Consider the following 18269-nt stretch of genomic DNA (forward strand, 5'->3'; position numbering starts at 1 on the left):
ACTCTCATTCACTCACACACTCACACACTACGGACAATTTTCCAGAGATGCCAATCAACCTACCATGCATGTCTTTGGACCGGGGGAGGAAACCCCCGAGGCACGGGGAGAACATGCAAACTCCACACACACACAAGGTGGAGGCGGGAATCGAACCCCCAACCCCGGAGGTGTGAGGCGAACGTGCTAACCACTAAGCCACTGTGCCCCCTATTATTATTATTATTATTATTATTATTATTATTATTATTATTATTATTATTATTATTATTATTATTTTTATTATTTTTATTTATTTATTTATTTATTTATTTATTTATTTATTTATTTATTTATTTTCTTTTTCCTCCCTCTATCCTTTGATGTCATTCTAATGCCCACACTCCAGTCTAGTAGGTGGCGGTAATGCACCTTTAAGCTGAGTTGCCAACCGACATAAAACTCGAAAGAAGAAGAAAGCAAAAACACGTGTGATTTTTGTGGCACGTGTGAAAAGGTATTTGTATTCCTTTCTTTGTATAAGTTAAAATGTCAGTATTTCCAGATTCTACTTTCAAAACAAATGTTATTATATCTGTTCTTAAAAATCTTATATTTCAGATGTTTAGTGATCGGTGTAGAATCAGACTGAAATACTTCAGTGGAACACGTGGGATTAGGTGAACAGATGAAGAAGAGGAATGAAGGTAAATATGAATACAAAAAGGTTAAAGTTCCTTTTATAAAACACTTAAGGTGGTCACTAAATAAGAGGTAAAATGTTTTATTTTGTCTCTACGGTAATATAATTGTAGAGATCTGTGGCACGTGTTCAGGAAGCACTTTGGAATTTTCTGTCTCACAAGTTATCTGTTTAATTTATAAGTTAATTGGATAATACGTTTAAAATGTGTCATGCATGACTGTAAACATATGTTGCTTTTGTGTTTTAGTGTAATAAATGTGTTATTCTGTGAACTTGTATTTCAGATGGATTCATAGTTCATCTCGATGACCAGAGACTTCCTCATGTTTCATAAGAAATCTGAGATTAAAGATCTCTAAAGTCTGCATTAGATCAGGTGAGTGTAATCTCTGTCCTTTTAAAAGAGTCTTGTGGTGGTTTTAATCCAGTGATCATGAAGAAACCTCATTGTTTATAGATTTTGATAATTTATAATGGTATTATTTTGATATTTTACTTGTTGTTGTTGTTGTTATTACTTCATTCACAGATACATAATTTACAGATAATATCTCTAGTGATTTTGGATCCTGGGGCCCTGATGCCTTTAAATCAAAGTTTATTTATAGAGCACCTTTTATAAAACAGCAGGTGTTCACCAAAGTGCTGTACAAACAATATAAAATAAACAATAGAACTAAAAAGCATATAATAATAATAATAATAATAATAATAATAATCATAAAATAAAAACAAAAAATTCAATAAATACAATAATAATTAGTAACCCACACTTAAAAAGAACTCCTAACAGGTAACTCTCATACTGCGTTGTATGCTGCACCATACAAATATGTTTTTAAATGTGATTTAAAAACAGCCAGTGAAGGTGCCTGCCTAATGTACAAAGGCAAATTATTCCAGAGTTTGGGGGCCGCTACTGCAAAGGCACGGTCACCTCTGATCTTTAATTTTGCATTGGGGGTTACTAAAAGCAGTTGCCCAGCAGACCTGATGCCTTGGGATTATCGGTAAGATATGATTTCTTTGTGGAAATAACTTTGTCTCTTTTAATGCGAATAAAGCTGCAACACACCAGAAAAGATCAGAAAATCATCTTCAGTCTTAACATGACTGATAAGGTGTGTGTGTGTGTGTGTTTGCATATATATGTATTGTTTTATGACCTTTTTAAGTTTGTTCCTTTTGTCATTTTACTGTAAATACTTCTGGCCCCTGAACTGACTTTTATGAAAAAGGTTGTGCTAAGCTGCTGTTCTGGGCCTGAAAAATGTAAATGAAGCCTGATGTTGTAAATTTGTGAGATTAATGAGGTTCAGAAACACCTTTTAAAACTCTGCACAGGTGTTCCAGGTAACCAGTTCAGTTCCCGAAATTAACAGTTTAAATTAGTCATGTGAAGTGTGGGTATTTTTTTCCGTCTCCCTTTTCCTGGAGGCTGCAGGCTGTTCAGCAAGGCTGTGTCTAACATGTGACTTTGTCCTTTCCTGTATGTCTGCTAGAGAATCTCGGGGTGGTTTGAGGCTCGGCAGCATTTCCTTCGCTGTCAAGTTATAGAAACCTCATACAAAAGAATTTGTGCTCAATCTGTTGTTCAACAACATGCCCTTTGAGAAGTGTTATATTAATTTTCTCTGTTCTGTCCTACAGGAGATCAAGATCCATTAATGAGGTGCTGGATTTGTGAGAAGACACAAGACTGAAGCTGTAAATTCATTTTACTGTATACTATGCTGTAGGTAGTGTGTAGTCTACTGTGTGTAGTTTGATGGACATTTCTGGTCTATATATATTGTACTGCTCTTATGTAAATGTTTTATAACACTACTCTGTATTAAAGCTGCAGGAAATAATAAACCATAGTTGAGAGTAATGATGATACTGGGATGATCTGCTTAATGGGGAAAAAGTGTCTGTTTTTATGCTGAAAGTTATAAAGACAAACACTAATGATTAGCTAAACTTTTATTCCAGAATAATGTGAAAAATCACGTGTCTCTAGGACCCTTTGTTTTGTTTGGTTTTTCAAATCTTAGAATAGTGACATAACGGAAGAAAAAAAATACAAATAAAAAAATACATTATAACGCAATACACACAATACCAGAAAAGAGGAATTAACCAAAAAAAAAAAAAAACTCCACAGTTTTGACAGCTTTTCGGCTTGTAAGTCCTTTAAAAATTTCAAAATAAGTTTTCATTTACAGCTTAAAATGAAAAATGTTTGGTTTCTTTTCAGACCACTTTACATTTATAGATATGAAAAAAGCAGATTTAAAATAAAAATATAACATTTTACTTTTTATTTTTTATAAATAAAATATCTTTTTTCTGGATATTAATTTTTGACCCACATAAAGATTCAAAAACATGTTTAACGTCAATCCAAAAACACCAAGTCTACATACAGTAAAAAAAAAAGTGCAGATTCTGTATTTATATTACAGAATGTACAAGAATCTAAAATATATATTTTTTTATTTTTGTATGAATTGGTTTGTTGGATAAATTAGGTGTATAATTTTAAAAAATACTTCACTAATTTTATTGTTAATGCAATATTTATTATTCTAAGTCCAAACCATTTTCCTTTTAATATTCTTTAAGTTTCTTGCCTCGTTTTTTATATGAGACAAGAAATTTGAGCCTTGATTGTTATGTTTGAGATATATATGTATATGTTTTTATAAATCCACATAACTGGAAATGTTACAAGGGTAAAATGTCATGAACAGTGTTATAACGAGTAATACAACATTGTCACATCATGTGTCTCTAGGACCCTTTGTTTTGTATCTGTTGTTTGCGCCTGATTAAAAAACCCAATCGTTATGAATAGTAAATAATTCTGATCAATTAATTAATAATATTAAAAACAAAATATTAATAAGGATTATTGTTAATTTTTGTGTGTGTGAAACTAAATAATTCAAAAGTGTAAACTTTAAATGTCTTGGTCACTCATCAGCTACATTTGGTTGAAATGACAATAAAAGCTTTTTGAATTGACTTATGTGATGTTGGGTTTTCTTCTTCTAATTCATGCAGTTTGACAACTAAAGCTTTATATAGTTAAGGTGCATCACTGCACCTGGAGAGTCTTTTACTTTTCATATGGATTAAATAAATAAATAAATATTAAAATAAAAGAACAAAGATTTTCTATAGCAATTGTTTTTAGTACAAACTTAATATCGATGCCATATGACTTACTTAAATGTTAAATTCCAACTTGCCTAGAATATTTTGAAAATTTAATACTGTAAATGTTTGTTTTTAGTTTGTTTTTAGTTCCTGAGACATTCCGAGAACAAATTTCTATTTAGTTCACATTTAGTTTTGCAGTATGGAAAAATAACGTGTGTGTTTGTGTAGCATCTATATTTCACAGTTCTGGTACCTTCCTTGTCCTCCCAGTGCATAATTCAGGATCTAGAATGTTGCGTGCCCTAACCCTCCCAGTCACTCCCAGGTACTGCAATCGTCCTCCAACATGCTGGGAAAGGGAAATATGTCTGACTTGATATCATGGTTGGTGCTCGATATAAAGAGGACAAGGAGGGGTGGTATCTGGCTTGTTGAAGGCCATAAGGATCTTGAGTGAAAGACCAAAGAGTGCTTAAAAAGACCACAAAAACACAACACCATCCAAGGTTGCCTGAATTATTTGGATATCAAGTTATTAGATGGTGTTAATCTCACTCACTCACTCACTCACTCATTCACTTTCTACCGCTTATCCGAACTACCTCGGGTCACGGGGAGCCTGTGCCTATCTCAGGCATCATCGGGCATCAAGGCAGGATACACCCTGGACGGAGTGCCAACCGCAGGGCACACACACACTCTCATTCACTCACGCAATCACACACTACGGACAATTTTCCAGAGATGCCAATCAATCTACCATGCATGTCTTTGGACTGGGGGAGGAAACCGGAGTACCCGGAGGAAACCCCCGAGGCACGGGGAGAACATGCAAACTCCACACACACAAGGCGGAGGCGGAAATCGAACCCCCAACCCTGGAGGTGTGAGGCGAACGTGCTAACCACTAAGCCACCGTGCCCCCCTGGTGTTAATCTGTATGTGCAAAATCAAAACAAACAAAAAAATAATTGTTATTTTTAAATTCATTTTGCAATATTTTTACAGCTTTATTATACTTCTGTAAATGTATGCATTTACAAATCTCTAGACAGCTCCAAATCAGGACCAACAGGGAAGTATTACTGGAGGAAGACATGCAAAATAAAACAACATGCAGTTAGGTATAAAAATAAAGTACGATATAAAATACGATTAATTACATATATTTAATATGTAATTAAATATTCTTAATACGTCTCTGCTTACATACTCATAGTTATCTCTGTAAAAGAAATCAAGATCAAATACTATCTGTGTAATGTAGACTATTATTGGGTGCCTTGTAATTCATTTTAATAAGGTCTAATCTATTCTTAATGTCTAACCTGGACTTCCTAAAGCTGCATTGTAAACCACTTGTGTCTGATGATGTCCTCGAACGTCGGCCGAGAGCGAGGGTCTTTTTTCAGGCACAAAGATATCAGATCAGAGCATTCTGTTTGTGCAGTAACAAGAAAAAAAATATAATGAAAAAATAATTATGTTTAAATGCATTTAAAGATTAACAGTTTTATTATACAAGTTTAAATGTGATGCTTTTTCATTTTCTCACCTTTAGACACATGATGACATATAGGTATAATCCCATTTATAATTTGATCACTGTTCATAAAGGGCACGTGTCCACAGACCAAGTAGAACAGGAGCACACCAAGATTCCAGACAGTAGAAGGACGTCCCAGATACTTTCCCTCATGGAGCCACTCGGGAGGACAATATGGTGGAGTTCCTGAGTGAAAAAGTAAAAAGTTCAGTAATCCACACAAAAAGGATTCTCCACTGTATCATCCTAGATTTGATCTCATATATACTGTACAAGTACCTGCAAAAGTTCTGTAAGGGGAGTCCTTTAACAAGTCCCCATTGCCAAAGTCGATCAACTTCACTACCATTGTGTCTGTGTTGATCAGAATGTTCTCAGGCCTGATGTCTCGGTGAAAAACACCATTGTTACAGCAGTGACGGGCCGCCTGAACCACCTGCCACATGATATTTCGAACCAATGATTCAGACAGTAGACCATTGTTACATATACAAAACTCTTGCAGGTCACTGCAGGGACTGGGTCGCTCCAGAACCAAGACGACCCAATCGGACAGGTCAAACCATTCCAGCAGCTCCACCACATTCCTTGAGCGAGGCGGCACGGACAGCATCTGCATCAAGGCTACCTCCAGAGGCAGAGTTTGCGTCCCACCGGGCTGAAATGACAACGCAGACATGGCACAGACATGGTTAACATGGGCTTGGAGTAAAATATCCAAACTAAGTAATCTTACAATGTAAAATGCTTTGGATTGAGAAGTGAATCAGGAATAAAGTTAATGTGCTGTTACTTACAATGGTGATGTTTTTGCTGTAGACAGTCTTGGCCACACACTTAATAGCAACCTGCTCACATACACAAAATAGGTTTAATAATTAATATAATTCCACAGCAACTACATTTGTTTTCAGAAAATAGAGGTTTGAACGAAACCCTTTTGTAACGATCTTTTTTGTAAAATCACATACATTAATCTCATCACCTAACGCCTTACATTTTCTATAGTGTGGTGATTAATGCCAAATGTATCAGCTGTATACAGTATGTGCAGACATAGTACCTGTTTCCAATCCACATTACGAACTCCAGCGTACACATAGCTGAAGTTACCTTGTCCCAGCAGCTCACTCGCAGTGTATTGCGATGCAATAACCTCTGTTAAACAATTAAATAATCATTCAGTTCAACTGAAATAAGGATGAAAGTATATCATGCTCTTGTCTTATTTGCAGTAGACAGTAATGAATAAGATATCTGTTGAGAGGAAATCTGAGGTAATATTTAGCTAGCTGGACGTAAAGTTAGTGTTTAGGCGTTGGCCAAAAATGAGGTAACGTTAACTTTTAATGTGGAATGTGAGGTAATCTACAAAAAGGAAAAAAAATACTTGTAAGATATTTGCAAAACATGCAAATATATCTTTTTTTAAGACGCTGTCTTTTCATAATTGTCCTTCAAATAGTGTTAGCAAAGGTGCATCGTATTATCAAGACAATATATAAGCTAGAAAAGATATTAACAAAACAATAATTATAAATAAATCTTTTTTTAACTGAATTAAAAATTAGTTTAAAGATACAAAACTAAGGACTTATATAAGTTAGTCCTAGACACAAAGTGCATCTGTGCAAATGGTGCAAACAGTGTGAGACAAAATACAATCTAAAAAATACTGGAATGAACATTTAATATTATAGCAGCAGTTATGTGAGGTGTTGTAATGGATTATGCAAAACAGCAATGTGCAAGACAGCAAGTGCAAAGAGCAAAAACAGTGTGCAAAACAGCATGTAAACAGTTTAATATGGTGGTGCTGTGTACATGTAATTGTATTAGATGAGTATTTGGTGCAGATCAGTGCTGTCCATACAGATGAGTCTGTGTGTGTGTCTGTGTGTGTGTGAGAGAGTACCTGTGTGTGTGTGTGCGTGTCTGTGTGTGTCTGTATATCTGTGTGTATGTCTGTGTGTGTGCATGTGTGTGTCTGTGTGTGTGTGCGTGGGTGTGTCTGGTGTCTGTGTGTGTATCTGTGTTTGTGTGTGCGTGTGTATGTTTTTTGTGTATCTGTGTGTGTGTATGTTTGTGTGTACCTGTGTGTGTGTGTGTGTGTGTGTGTATCTGTGTGTGTGTGTGTGTGTGTGTGTGTGTGTGTACCTGTCCACTCCTGGTTAACGCTGAGAAGGGGTGGATGAGGATTAGTGTTGGGGATCATGTTCATTTTCAAACTTTATAAAATAGCTACGGAACATCAGAATAAGAAATGTGTATGATTAATCATCTTATACAGTAAGGTTCAAGTTATATTGTATGATTTTAGGGTTATAAAGAAACTAAAGACATTTGGTTGTTTATTTCATCCAGTCAGACCGCGACCACTTACTGAAACTCACCACACAAAAATCAATATGATTTTCAATTTTGCATAAATCTGAGGATTAAAAAAATGTCTTTTCTGTCGCCTTTCTTTTTTTTTTCAGCTCTCTGTTATAAATATGATGCGGAACTAAAATCGGGAAAGCGTCGTTTATTTTAATAATAAGTAATTATCATAGTGTTTTCTTCAATTAATAATAAAAAAAATCTTCATATTTACAATAATCTTATAATCACATTTGTCATCTTTTATCAGCTTTACAACACACAAAGTCTACCTACTTGTCATCTCCCCGAAGGTTAATCACTAAATCACTGATATGAAAAAATGAATCAGGAAACATTACACCTGTTCTAAGAACAACTGGAGACATTCTGATTCTACACACGTCACATAAATCATATAATAATAAAAAAAGTTCTTTCCCAAAACACACGAATAGCACGCGTAAAATTCTGTAAAGCTGCTTTGAGACAATGGGAATATTTGCAAGCATATTTGCATGCAATATGGAGGCTGTTTATTTTAATTTAATTAACTTATACTTGGGGGGGGGTGTTTTAGTGTTTGGCACGTTAGCCTCACATCTCCAGGGTTGGGGGTTCGATTCCCGCCTCCGCCTTGTGTGTGTGGAGTTTGCATGTTCTCCCCGTGCCTCGGGGGTTTCCTCCAGGTACTCCGGTTTCCTCCCCCGGTCCAAAGACATGCATGGTAGGTTGATTGGCATCTCTGGAAAATTGTCCGTAGTGTGTGAGTGCGTGAGTGAATGAGAGTGTGTGTGTGTGTGTGCCCTGTGATGGGTTGGCACTCCGTCCAGGGTGCATCCTGTCTTGATGCCCGATGACGCCTGAGATAGGCACAGGCTCCCCGTGACCCGAGGTAGTTCGGATAAGCGGTAGAAAGTGAGAGAGAACTTATACTTAATTAATTCAAAAGCAGGTTTGTTGCAGAAATGCTTTAGCGTTTGTGTGTAATGCGTTTAAACATTTGCATCACAAATCAATAAGTAATAAAACTTGACAATAAAGTCTTACAAACAAAGATGAGCTCACTTTAAACCAAATAGTTTCCCTGCAACATTTATTCAGTAAACACATCAGTAATTTTCCTTATTTAGATCATTGTAGTTCAGATTCTTGGATTTTTTTTTTATTCATGATCTGGCTTGTTGTGTCTCTTGCTTTTAAAGATGGCTCATTTCAAATTATCATTTTAATTTATACAGGATATGTTATTTTCTGGTACCATCCACAGTAATCTCATGGTGACCTTTATCCTCATCCCCAAAGAAAACACATGGTGTGTTATAGTTTATTGCTACAATTACACCTCATATCCTGTTGCCCACATGTGGCACTGTGTCAGTGTATGAGTCTTACAGTGTAGATGTGATCATACCTCATTAAAGAACTCTGGGCCACATCAGATGAGGTGCAGTGGAAATACACAACATGCAAAATATGTTTTCCTTTGCAATTTTACGTCATAAATGCTCTTTATTATTATTGCTATGCACCAACACACCAAGGTAAATTCCTGTGTATGTATGTAGACCCTTTCATTACCTGGCAGTAAACCTGATTCTGATTCTGAAAAACTTTGATATGAACTGATATTAACCTCTACCAAGAATATTAAAACTTCTGATATATAAGCCACAGTTTATGCTGTCATCTCGGTGTGTCATGACAAAGAATCTTGCATGGTAAGAATATAATTAAAACATATAAGATAGTAAGAAAATATGCTTCATAAACCTCACTGTCCAGTAGGTGGTGCTATGACAATGAATCTCTCATCATTTAGCATACGGTATACAAAAGTCAGCAATATCATAGACTCCTGTAGTTGATTCTTTACAATAATGAGTAGTGAAATTAAACAATGAATAAATACAGTACATGATTTTGAACATTCCTTCTTGCAGTCATTAATCAACACATATTTTTTCTAGAATGTCTTCATGTCTCCACTTATTGTAATATTCACTTTATCTGTAAGATATTCATCATTCACTACCTCACATTGACATACTGTAAGTGTCAACTTGTTTGCACATTTGCCTTTTGTACATCCCTGTGTATCTTAATATTTAAGACTACAGTATAATGCACATATGCATATTGCCTTTTGTACATCCCTGTGTATCTTAATATTTAAGACTACAGTATAATGCACATATGCATATTGCCTTTTGTACATCCCTGTGTATCTCAATATTTATGATAACAGTTTACTTTCATGCACAGTTTATTTTTCATTCTATATTTAATTCCACAGTATACATCTTCTTTTATATTTTATTCTTATATTTTTATTGTTTGCTTTTATTTCACTCTTTCCTAGCTATATTTTCATCTGTGTTGTATTTTTTAATAATTGCACTGTCCATGGAGCGGACCTGATTCACATTTCACTGCTGGTTATATATGCTCTATATAATTGTGTATGTGACAAATAAAAATGTTGAATATTGAATAAAAAAGAAAAGACAACAGCAAAGTAAAAATATTTTTGAAAAATCTGATCGTCTGTATAATTTTGTGTGTTTCCTCAGTCACACCAAGAAACCTGTCTAATTCTCATAAGAGTAGATCCACTTTATCCATTCGGTAGAACTTCTGAAGCATTAAAACATCATGGTGATGACAACACCAATCCAATCAACTTGACTCTGATAATAAATATTTATTTTTAAATAAATACTTTGCGGACTGCATGTATATTTTGCACATCTGAGATTGGGGGGGTATGATTTGTGAGTTCTTTCCATGCTTTGTGGGTTTCCTCCATGTACTTTTGCTTCCTCCATCAGTTCAATGGCAATGTGTTGTAGGCTAATTGACCGTACGGCTGAATTGTTGTTCTGGGTGCACCCTAACTTGTTCCCCGAGTCCCCTGGCTCTGACAGGCTTACAGGCTCCATGTTTCCCATGTCTAATGCCTGTAAAACAACAATTCGATAAAAAATATTCCACAATTCTCCACACAATTAGTTCTAGTTTATGGCTTCCATCAGAGGACCTTTATGTACTGTAGATCAGGAGAACTTCTCTGTTCTTTCTTCCGTACATGGAGTTCCTAGTTCTGTGTTGTGTTTTTTGGTGTTGCTGAAAGTCGGACACCACTGTGACATCTGTGGTTACATTTCCTCTCTTCATTTCAGAGATGGGCTTTTGATAAAGGAACCTGCACACAATTTAAAGCGATTTTGCGTTCCCAGATGTCTTATCTGCATACATCTGGAGGACTGATCTCAAAGCAGGAAAGGCTGTGTTTATTCCCAAAAGATAAAATTCCAGCGCAGCCTCACAGCTCCTGTACAGCTCCTTTAAATGTAATGTGTGTGAGAAAGTAGATAGATATAGAGAGACATGTTAAGGAAGAGCTGCTCATGTGTGATACACACACACACACACACACACAGGATGACGTGCTGTAGAGTACAGACCACAACTGCAGCCGCAGTTGAAGCAAAAGCGGGCTTTACGCCACACCCACATCATTGTGCTACAGCCTCCTCTACCGGCTTGTAGATTACATTTTACTACTTCCCTCTCTCTCTTTCTCTGTCTTTCCTGTCATCATCCACTCGTCTCTGCATCTTTTGCAGGGATGGCGGAGCTGGAGGGCTTCGAGTTCGGCAAGTCGGACTTTGTACTCCTGGACGAGGTGACCATGGAGCAGTTCCTGGAGAATCTGAAGCTCAGGTAAAAGCAGAATCACAAACTGTGGCAATGAAAGGAATAATGAAAATATTGTGTTGGACAAAAGCTGAGAAGATTCAAGAAAAATCTCAATACTGACTTTCAATTCTGGTTTTAATTCATATTGATCTTGAAAGAAGTTGAGTCTTAGAATTATGACAGAAAAACATGATATTTTAAAGGTTAACCAACGTCTAAGGTACTTTCTGACACTCTGACCACTCCCTTTTGCTTTGGATGTGTTCAGCAATATGTTTGATGCCTCGACGGTGACTAACGTCTGGCTTACAAAAGTCATCACTTGTGGGAAATAGCTTTGCATTGCGTATTTTGTACACATTGAAGTGAATCAAAACAAACATTAAATATAGTCACCTAAGCTGAAGATTTTTACAAGACGGTGATGCAACCTAAGGTACTTAAGTTCCTAACTTTAATCCCTCTCAGAGACTTTTGATCTGATGTCATGTGTCATTTTCACATAAAAATGATGTCATTTTTAACTGTCTATGTGTTTTGAGTCAAAACCACATGTCTCTTCACTTTTTGCGTGATTTTTCCTGTTTCCATGACAACTAGGGAACAAGGGTTTAATGGTAAGAACAACATATAGTTTGTTTTTGCTAGGTTTGTAACGAGGCCTTACAGTACAGTGAATGAGAATTACTTATAAAACAAATAAACACAAACAGCAAATTATCATGTATTGTATCATGTACTTTTACAGCAAATGTCATTATACTCTGCAAAGCTGCATAATGCATATTACAAAATCAATGGATTAAATAATTTACCATGTAATTTTTATATTTTTAATTTCAGTATTGTCTTACATACGGGCCAGACTCTTCTCTTATTTAAATAAGATTCTTTTATCAGTCAAATATATCTAAAGGTTGGTAAAGATGCTAACATGCTTATGAGAAAAACCGAGCAAAAAGTCTGACAAGTCTGACCAAACACACCCAGTCATTCGGATTTTATGAAACAGAGAAGACAACTCATTTTGAGCCATGTGTCGCGCTTCCTGTTCTCACTTCCCACCTTCGTATTACTTCCTGTCAAATGTGGGTGTAGTTTATGTCACTCTGACAACACGCATTGCTACATAGCCTCTGGTTATAATTAAATTCCTGTTAAACTTTGTTGTTAGTTCAAGATTTAAGCCTGACAAACATTTTTACAGCTGTAAACTGACAGGTTGTAGTTGTAGTTTTCGCCATTTTAACCAAAATGGTAAACCATGGACTTTGCTAGACTGGTCCTCACTCTGAGAACCTGAAGGATTTTGGGTCATTTTAGAAAAAACAGATGAAAAAACAATAATAAACCAATACAGTAAATGAATTAATTCTGGAAAACTGAATATAGACCCTACATGTATTATAGTACATTAAAACCAGGGAACATTCAGTGTATTTAAAACAAGATATGTGACTTCCTGGTACAGTATTACCAATTTAAAGGTCAAAGTGGTGACAGAACATTGCCGAATATTGATGAGGGTATTGTTATTATTCATGGTCTTGTGCAGCATCATTGAAAAAGGCAAAGTAGCGAGCGACACTGCCGTAGACCTCTTTTGGGATCAGTGAATATGGAAATGATGCGTTTTATGTGGAAACCTTTAGATTCAGACACTGAATAGTTCCAGCACTAAATCACAAACACACTCCCTGGTAAATAGATGAAATTAATGCACTTTTTGATACTTTAGTAACATTTAATTTTCATAACACGAAGTACAAGGCTGTACCATATTAGTCCAAATAATATCAGTGTATGATAACTAGCTCAACCAGATAGCATGGCTTTGCTTGGCTATTTCAGTTGTTTCACACACTGTGTGTTGGACAGTGCATCAGTGACAGTGATAAAATCTGAAGCATAAATGTGTGTGCCTTATAACCTTCATGGCAGGATTTATTTAGACTGTTAGTCTTCTTTCCTCTTCACTTTGTGTTTTGAAGTCTTATGTTATAAAAACCCGCATATGATTTGAGCAAATGGAAAACTGTATCTTCATATTTTTTTTTTTAACTTAAACGGTTCATACTTCCACATACTTTTCATTTTAGTCTTTACACATTGATTGATTTTTATGCTTTCAGGTTTGAGAAAGGCCGAATCTACACGTTTATTGGAGAAGTGGTGGTGTCCGTGAATCCCTACAGGCAGATGGACATCTATGGGGAGGAGGTCGTCGGTGCGTACAGAGGGAGAGAGCTGTACGAAAACCCTCCTCACCTCTACGCAGTGGCTGATGCGGCCTACAAAGCCATGAAGAGAAGAGCGAAAGACACCTGCATTGTCATTTCAGGTAACAAACAAAAACGTATCAGATAAGTGAAGTAACATCACTGATAACAAATGATGTTTAGGTCGTGCTGTATAGAGACTGATGACAATTTAGATTATTCTGTTTGAAAAGTGTGAGCTTTCCAGCATCCTGACATGCTAACAAGCTGTTTTTGTGTAAAAAAGTAGCTTGTGAGGAATAACTGCTTATAGCGATCATAATGTAAGTTTTACCAAGATCTAACTTGACTCACAGACATTCCACAACATCACATGTTACTCTAAAAGGATAAAAAAACATGGTGTCAGTTAATAATACTGTAGTATAAGAGCAAATAGGATGTGCTTAGAAAGCACAATAACGTCATGTGAAAACATTGCTGCTTTTTTCACAATAACAAAATGTGTTTTATTCCATATTTGAACCACTATGAATAACTCTGAACCAACAATCAACAACATGCTCCTGAAAGAGTCAAAGTATAATGTATTTAGCGGGGGTTTATGGAGATATAGAGGATACTGTTTAACACTAATTCAATTCAATTCAATTCAATTCAAGTTTATTTGTATAGCGCTTTTTACAATGGACATTGTCACAAAGCAGCTTTACAGAACATAAACATAAAACAAAAGATAAACATAAGGAGAAGTATAAAGAATTAATATAATAAAAATTCAAGATATATACAGTTCACAGTGTGTATGTATGTATGTATGTGTGTATGTGTATTTGTCCCCAATGAGCAAGTCTGAGGGCTCAGGCAACAGTGGCAAGGAAAAACTCCCTTAGATTGGTAAAGGAAGAAACCTTGAGAGGAACCAGACTCAAGGGGAACCCATCCTCATATGGGTGACACTAGATGGTGTGGTTACAAATATACAAGTATCACAGAGTCCAACTGGAGCCGGTAGATCTGTAGATGTCTCAGGGTTCTCACAGAGTCAGCCTTGTCTCAGTGGAGGTCCAGAAATTTCAACGCACGGAAGACGATCATAGCATGGGTGTCTCAGCATGGGTAGAAAAAGAGAAGAGCAGTGCAGAGGGATTAACATATCTGCTGTTCATAAGAATGTGCAAGTCTAGTGTGATAGTGCACAATATTTATGGGATGTATTATGTGTACGCCTGACTAAAGAGATGAGTTTTCAATCTACATTTAAACTGTGAAAGTGTGTCTGAGCCCCGAACACTATCAGGAAGACTATTCCAAAGTTTGGGAGCTAAATAAGAGAACGCTCTTCCGCCTTTAGTAGACTTAGATATTCTGGGGACTACCAGGAGTCCTGAGTTTTGTGATCTCAGAGAGCGTGAAGGATTGTAACGTGTTAGAAGACTAGTTAGATACATGGGAGCTAAACCATTAAGAGCCTTGTACGTAAGTAGCAGCAGTTTGTAATCAATTCTAAACTTAACAGGTAGCCAGTGTAGAGATGATAAAATTGGGGTTATATGGTCATACTTTCTTGTCCTAGTGAGAACTCTGGCAGCTGCATTTTGGACTAACTGTAGCCTATTTATTAAAGATGCAGGACAACCACCTAGTAACGCATTACAATAGTCCAGTCTAGAGGTCATGAAAGCGTGAACTAGCTTCTCAGCATCAGATACAGACAGGATGTTTCTCAGCTTGGCAATATTTCTGAGGTGGAAGAAGGCTGTTTTTGTGGTTTGGGCGACGTGATTTTCAAAAGACAAGTTACTGTCTAATATAACACCCAGGTCTTTCACTGTCGAGCTACTAGTAACAGTACATCCCTCTAAATGGAAATTAAGTTGTGAGAGTTTCTGTGTACTAGTTTTTGGGCCTATAAGTAGTGTTTCTGTCTTATCAGAGTTTAACAACAGAAAGTTACAGCTCATCCAGTCTTTTATCTCTCTAAGGCATTGAGTTAATCTGTGTGTGTTTTCCAGGTGAAAGTGGAGCGGGGAAGACAGAAGCCAGTAAATACATCATGCATTATATAGCAGCTATTACCAACCCCAGCCAAAGGGAAGAAGTTGAGAGGTGAGAACTTAAAAGGCATATCTTTTAATTTCTGCAAGTCATCATTAAAGCTATTTAATTCCAAATCAAAGCTCTTCATATGGTAGGTTATGTTTTTATCTTTATTATTTTACAGAACTTATTTTAACAAAACAAAAATGTAAAGCCTATTATGTATTTTTTTTTACCTCAATAAAGTAATAACAAAATTAGGCGCTTGGATGGTGGATACTTACATACTGTATAACACTAGTATTCAACTAAAATTTAAAGAGGTCCAGTAAGAGAAAATTTCTTGAAGTGAAGGTCCGGAAGATCATAATGTCTAACTAGTTAGTGTGATATATATTTAAGTAGCCTAGTAGTTGTATCAACATCTGCAAGCAATCAATACCTGACTGTCAAATCAAATAAATTCAGTACAATTCAAAAACCTTTTGACAATATTTATTGTCACATAACATAGAACTGAACATACGTATGACTGTAGATATGTATAACTGGAATCATATTTAGTTTGGATTATGTTCATTGTAGAGAAAGCTGCCTCGCAGTTGTATGTAGAACCAAACATGGTCAGGATGTATAGGGCTACTTTCCCTCAGACCTGGGAAAGCTGTCTCAGGGACACCGTCTTCAGATTTGAGTGGAAATGTTTGTTCAAAACCTTTGTTTTGTCTCATAATGGCGTCACTTTTAATAAGTGCCACAGTTTCTGTACATATGAGACACACTGGTTTAGTGTGAAGTGGGAAGTGTGAACAGAAAGGAGTCTCTGTCACACTCGTCTGTTTCTCTCCCTTTCTCCGTCTCACTCGTCTGTTTCTCTCCCTTTCTCCGTCACACTCGTCTGTTTCTCTCCCTTTCTCCGTCTCACTCGTCTGTTTCTCTCCCTTTCTCCGTCTCACTCGTCTGTTTCTCTCCCTTTCTCCGTCTCACGCGTCTGTTTCTCTCCCTTTCTCTGTCTCACTCGTCTGTTTCTCTCCCTTTCTCCGTCACACTCGTCTGTTTCTCTACCTTTCTCCGTCACACTCGTCTGTTTCTCTCCCTTTCTCCGTCTCACTCGTCTGTTTCTCTCCCTTTCTCCGTCACACTCGTCTGTTTCTCTCCCTTTCTCCGTCTCACTCGTCTGTTTCTCTCCCTTTCTCCGTCACACTCGTCTGTTTCTCTACCTTTCTCCGTCACACTCGTCTGTTTCTCTCTCTTTCTCCGTCTCACTCGTCTGTTTCTCTCCCTTTCTCCGTCTCACTTGTCTGTTTCTCTCCCTTTCTCCGTCTCACTCGTCTGTTTCTCTCCCTTTCTCCGTCACACTCGTCTGTTTCTCTACCTTTCTCCGTCACACTCGTCTGTTTCTCTCCCTTTCTCCGTCTCACTCGTCTGTTTCTCTCCCTTTCTCCGTCACACTCGTCTGTTTCTCTCCCTTTCTCCGTCACACTCGTCTGTTTCTCTCCCTTTCTCCGTCTCACGCGTCTGTTTCTCTCCCTTTCTCCGTCACACTCGTCTGTTTCTCTACCTTTCTCCGTCACACTCGTCTGTTTCTCTCTCTTTCTCCGTCACACTCGTCTGTTTCTCTACCTTTCTCCGTCACACTCGTCTGTTTCTCTCCCTTTCTCCGTCTCACTCGTCTGTTTCTCTCCCTTTCTCCGTCACACTCGTCTGTTTCTCTCCCTTTCTCCGTCTCACTCGTCTGTTTCTCTCCCTTTCTCCGTCACACTCGTCTGTTTCTCTACCTTTCTCCGTCACACTCGTCTGTTTCTCTCCCTTTCTCCGTCTCACTCGTCTGTTTCTCTCCCTTTCTCCGTCTCACTCGTCTGTTTCTCTCCCTTTCTCCGTCACACTCGTCTGTTTCTCTACCTTTCTCCGTCACACTCGTCTGTTTCTCTCTCTTTCTCCGTCTCACTCGTCTGTTTCTCTCCCTTTCTCCGTCACACTCGTCTGTTTCTCTCCCTTTCTCCGTCTCACGCGTCTGTTTCTCTCCCTTTCTCCGTCTCACTCGTCTGTTTCTCTCCCTTTCTCCGTCACACTCGTCTGTTTCTCTACCTTTCTCCGTCTCACTCGTCTGTTTCTCTCCCTTTCTCCGTCTCACTCGTCTGTTTCTCTCCCTTTCTCCGTCTCACGCGTCTGTTTCTCTCCCTTTCTCCGTCTCACTCCTCTGTTTCTCTCCCTTTCTCCGTCTCACTCGTCTGTTTCTCTCCCTTTGTTTTCTACACGTATCGCTATCTTTCTTTCATGTGTAACTTTAATTCTCTCTCATCTGTCTTGCGCTGTTGAGTCGCAGTGTTTACTTCAGTAACGCACAGACTTGATTGGTCTGTGCGTTTCCACTACCTTTACCGTAAAGACTGCAAAAGCTGCTCCGGTTAAAATAGAAGCTCCCTGTCAAGTTTTATATCATAACCTTTTGTAGGTCCGGATCCGGATTGGACAGCTTCTGGTTCCGGACCCGGACTGCGGTCCACCTGTTAGTGACCTATGCTGTATAAGATAAATTAGTAATTAAAAAACATGTTATTTAAAAAAG

At 37.4% G+C, this 18269-nt stretch overlaps 2 protein-coding genes and 1 long non-coding RNA gene across 3 annotated transcripts in view; 2 read left to right on the plus strand and 1 right to left on the minus strand.

Annotated features, from left to right (window-relative positions):
- The first annotated feature begins 436 nt into the window (after positions 1-436).
- On the plus strand, positions 437-3694 carry LOC132842176 (uncharacterized). Its single transcript, XR_009647996.1, has 4 exons — positions 437-496; positions 601-686; positions 970-1061; positions 2336-3694. It is a non-coding gene; the product is annotated as an uncharacterized LOC132842176 (long non-coding RNA).
- Positions 3695-5169: 1475 nt separating this feature from the next.
- On the minus strand, positions 5170-7599 carry LOC132842138 (serine/threonine-protein kinase pim-1-like). The gene is made up of 6 exons (XM_060864804.1): positions 7536-7599; positions 6442-6536; positions 6176-6226; positions 5658-6036; positions 5388-5564; positions 5170-5270 (listed from the first exon to the last, which is right to left on the minus strand). Exons 1-6 carry the CDS (start codon positions 7597-7599, stop codon positions 5170-5172), a joined length of 867 nt encoding a protein of 288 aa, XP_060720787.1.
- A 3662-nt stretch (positions 7600-11261) lies between these two features.
- myo1g (myosin IG) overlaps positions 11262-18269 on the plus strand; it is a 39545-nt gene continuing 32537 nt past the window's right edge. The window contains exons 1-3 of the mRNA XM_060865537.1: positions 11262-11465; positions 13574-13782; positions 15676-15769. Coding sequence (XP_060721520.1) covers positions 11371-11465; positions 13574-13782; positions 15676-15769 — 398 coding nt within the window. The 5' untranslated portion in view covers positions 11262-11370. The remainder of the gene's footprint in view (positions 11466-13573; positions 13783-15675; positions 15770-18269) is intronic.

This window comes from Tachysurus vachellii, chromosome 3, assembly GCF_030014155.1.
Source record: "Tachysurus vachellii isolate PV-2020 chromosome 3, HZAU_Pvac_v1, whole genome shotgun sequence".
NCBI lineage: Eukaryota > Metazoa > Chordata > Actinopteri > Siluriformes > Bagridae > Tachysurus > Tachysurus vachellii.